The following is a 4,505-nucleotide window of genomic DNA, read 5'->3' as shown; positions in this document are numbered from 1 at the left end:
ATCTCGTTTCCTGATGCACATTCCTTTGTTTGTTTGACCATTACTTCCTTATTTTCTGTTCTCTCAGCCTTACGTATATTGTTTACTTGCCCTTTGCTGCTGTACATAAGGATATATACTGTATATACATATTGAGAGCCACTGTACCAGAGTCAAATTCCTCATGTGTCCAACACACCTGGCCAGTAAAGCTGATTCTGATTCTGACTTTCTGTCAGAGACTTACTCTGTGTTGAGGAGGCACCGAGAGGTACCTCGGGAGCAGACCGACAGTGGAGCCCACACAAGATGTTGGCCAGAGATAGGCGAAAGAAACCGTCAGGAAAAGAAAGCTTGAGGTTTTGGTCGTCTGGTCATAGCAAGGACAACTGACTGGCAAGGGAGACACAGCTGAGCCTCGGTTATATACTAACCAAACTGATGGTAATAATAAGCCACTGCTGTGTCACCCCTTGCCAGCTTCTGTCCATACCACACTCTACCAACCCAGAGAGTGAGAGAGAGTGCCAGACCAGCAACCTCACACATACAGTTCACATTAGACATTTCACATTTCGGTTGTTCTACTCAGTCTAGTCTGTAAACCACAGGAGAAAATAAGGGGAAATGCACCATGCACCCATAGTGATCATTGTTGCCTGTTTTCAATAGGAGACAATGAATGAAGCAAGGGGTTAAAAACCTAACTTTCTTTTACCACAGTATGAGCGTGCTGCTCCAGTGGTGTCTGTGTCTGTGAGCGTGCTGCTCCAGTGGTGTCTGTGCTCCCCACACTGCTGCTTCTCTGCTTCCTTCACATCACTGAAAACCACCTGAATGAGCAGCATCTTCAAATGGGAGTGTGAAACAAGAGCCAGGAAGAGTCTAATATATTATTATCTCACTGGACATGCACTGTGGAGGTCAGTGTAATAGGTGCCAAAGTTCATTTTAATTGAACTTTGGCCATAAATTCACTTTAATATTTAAACAGCTAATCAGCTCTATTAAGGCTTTATCAGCCTTTTGCTCACCCTGTTACCAATTTGTCAACACTAAGGAGGAATTTTCACAGTTAGGACAGATGAAGAAGAGAAAGTTACATTTTGTATGAAAAAATATTATTAGTCAGATAAAAAACATATAAAATTCACAAACTTTTAAGTGTATTTGTTTCATTTGCATTTTATGTATTTGGAACATACATAGGGTACCAGTACTATGAAAACATAAAGACTGAGTGTGAATTAAATCACATTAAATCCTGCATAGACGGTCACTGGGCTTGTTGTTAGAAGCACCGAGACCTCTGGAACCTGACTCAGACCATGATCCAGATTTCAACACATTCTGGGTTGTACTCAGACAGATACCTCAGTAAATGTGAAGTATTGTCTGTGCAACACTTGTTACTGTTACACTGGAACACAGTGGGTACTATGGTAATTCAGTATCAGATAATTATTATCCCCTCATCCATATTAAAGTATACAGTTGTGTGCAAAGAGTTGGGCACATTTACTTTGCTGATGTTGTTACGTAACAGTAAATAAATACAGCCCCTGCAGCAAACAGGTATAAAAATGAGCCTTTCCTAATGTTAATGCATTGGTATTTTTATTTCATGAGCTTCATAAATAGTAAAATGCTCAGCAATAGTTATCACATAAAAGTAATGGTGCAAACTGTACTGTAATGGCAGAATATCACTGCCGAAGACCTGAAACACACACTTAAACATTGTGCACTGACCTGTCTCTGTGTCACACATCATAGTTCAGTTATGGTCAAACCATTCAAATGCCAAAATGTTTTTCAGTTGGCACAAATTATTGCAGACAGCAAATTTATTTAAAGTATCAGTGGTCAAAGTAGTGATTATTCACCAGAATTCCAATATTTTGTACATTATGCTATTGTATTATTATTATTACTGGTGCACTAATGTGTAACTGGCATTTTAATCTTGAGGTTAGGTCGAGGGCAAGCTGGTTAACCGACTGGCAGATATAAAGTTGGATTCATGCTCAGCTGTAAATTACAATTCAAACATGAGTATCTGAGACATTTTAATCTCATGAGCTCCGAGTTGGACCATGCATATTAAAAGACTAGGCTTCACATGAATTCCATGAATAACAGACATTTAGAGATTAAGACTTCAAAACATCTTCAGTGCTTGCTGAGTCTTTGAATTATATAGGATGAACCTTTTTGCCTACCCTGATAAATCCAGAAATCACTCCTCTGATCTGAGGCAGCTTCAGGGCATAAACCAGAGGGTTACTGATGGGGGGGATGATCAGAAACTCCAGAGATAAGGCAATACTGACAAATGTATTTACTTCATCAATCTTATATTGACTCAGTAAAAGCTCACAAAGAACTGAGATACAAAAGTTCATAAAGGTCACTATGTGGGGCAGGCAGGTCTGTAAGGCCTTTCCTCTGAATTCAGATGAACTTCTCCTGCAGACAAGCAGAATGCGCAGGTAGGTGTACAGGACAAAGAACAGGGGGATGAAGATTGATGTCAGAGCAACAAGCTGACTTACTATGCTGATCACAGTTGTGTCCTCACAGGAGAGCTGAACTACAGAGAAAGTGGTGCAAAAAAGCCTTTGCAGTTTGTTTTGACACAGAGGCAAACTGCTGGCCAGATAAAACAGGTAGCCTAAAATACAGGCAGGATACAGCACAACAAGAAACAGAAGCAGCAGCACCGTCCTAAATGTGATTTTACTATGATAGTGTAAAGGCTGGCAAATAGCAACAAACCTGTCATAGGCCATGACAGTGAGGAGAGACAGCTCATGTACTACATAAGTGTAAATAACATACATCTGAACAAAACAGAATGGACGTGAGATGAAATGAGTGTCGGACAGAAGGTCCATCAGGAACCTGGGGAAGAAGCCGGTCGAGCCGTACAGAGAGTTTAAACACAGAGAGCAGATGAAAATATACATGGGCTGATGCAGAGAGTTCTCCAGGCAGACTGACAGAACAATGACAAGATTAGCAGAGATTATAGTCATGTAGATCAACAGAGAGAGGCTGAAGAAAAGATATCTGAGGGGCCCATAGTCTGCAAATACAGTGAACTGAAAATAGAAGGGAGTCAGACTGATGTTGCTCTTCATGTCTACACAGCTGCAACAGGACAAGTAACAGAGAAATGGGAGATGGAAAGTGAAGGTTTTAGTTAAAAATTTTACTTCAACATATAATTCAACAAGACACTCAAAAACTACACAAAAATGTAAATTCTAATGAACAAACAAACGTTTCTATTCACACTTTTTCAGGCTTGAAAAAAAAAAAGACTAAGTTCATGGACAGTGAGACCTTAGAGAGACGTGCAGCCTCCTCCCTGATCTAATCCACACTGAGGCTGTGCTGAACCTTTATCGTGTTTGGCTGTTACACTGTGAGCAGCCATGTGTAGACACAGGTCCAAGGGGAAAACACATTCTTCTGTAGTATACAGAGCTGACCTCTCTGGGGCTTTAAGCAAAGTGTTGGTGTAAACCATTTGCCATTGCCACACAGTCACACCAGACCTCCCAGTGCTCGCATTAGTCTTCTCTCCTTTCAAATGGTTTGCTCCATCTGTCTCAGAATAAATATACCCTTACAGAACAAAATGAGGTATAAAGACTACAAACAATGTTTATTTGATAATAGAGTGTAATCTCCACGGGAGACTGGGGGACCGGGTATATCAATATATCCGCGTACAGTAGTCTATACATGTAGAATATATATGTAGTATATTCATGCTACTGCATTTGGTCAAAGTGCAGTAATTTTGCCAAATATCAAGTCCGATTTCATAGTTGTTTACCTGCAGTTAATGTTGATTAAATGTGTGTGTGACACACTGAAATAACAGCTGGAATGGGCCATACTTAATGTGACACGTTGCATTTTTCAGCTCAAGCTACTTGATCAAAACGTTGGCGGTCCCATTTCAAAAATAGGCCTATTAAGTTTATAAGCTTAAATTATTGATATGATATGAATGAAAGAAGAACTGGGAGAATTCTGAAACCTACATGGTGGTTGTCTTGTGAGATGTGGACTGTGGAAGAAGCTAAGTGGGAATATTTGTCCAATATTGTTGCAGCTAATAGTCATGATTCACGTGTATTATATAGCACAATCGGGATGGTGTTAAATTCCCCGCAGCCTGACTGTCAGGAAGCAACGGTTGAACTGTGTAATAAGTTTTTAATTTATTTTAATGAGAAGGTTGCTACTATAAAGGCCACTGTGGTTGGGTTAGTGCCTGATCCATCGGTCTTTACTCCGTGTGTGACTACTTTTGATGTTTTTGAGCCGGTAACTCTGACTTTTTTGGAGGGAGTGGTTGCCCAGGCCAAGCCTTCTGGCTCCCCTCGAGATGTCGTTTCTCCGGCTTTATTTAAGGAAGTCTTTCCATGAATTGGAGGCACGGTCTTGGAAATTATTAATAGTAGTTTGTCTTCTGGTGTTGTGCCTGGTTATTTTAAGCATGCAGTTTT

At 40.4% G+C, this 4,505-nt stretch overlaps 1 protein-coding gene across 1 annotated transcript in view; it reads right to left on the bottom strand.

Moving 5' to 3' along the window:
• LOC109952950 (olfactory receptor 6K3-like) overlaps window positions 1–3,122 on the bottom strand; it is a 7,539-nt gene extending 4,417 nt beyond the window's left edge. Inside the window, exon 1 of the mRNA XM_020588272.1 lies at window positions 2,202–3,122. Coding sequence (XP_020443928.1) covers window positions 2,202–3,122 — 921 coding nt within the window. The remainder of the gene's footprint in view (window positions 1–2,201) is intronic.
• Between the last annotated feature and the right edge of the window lie 1,383 nt (window positions 3,123–4,505).

The sequence above is a fragment of the Monopterus albus genome, unplaced genomic scaffold (genome assembly GCF_001952655.1).
Source record: "Monopterus albus unplaced genomic scaffold, M_albus_1.0 scaffold522.1, whole genome shotgun sequence".
Classification (NCBI taxonomy): Eukaryota; Metazoa; Chordata; class Actinopteri; order Synbranchiformes; family Synbranchidae; genus Monopterus; species Monopterus albus.
The sequence above is the reverse complement of the archived record's forward strand: the minus strand, read 5'-3'. Positions and strand labels throughout refer to the sequence as shown.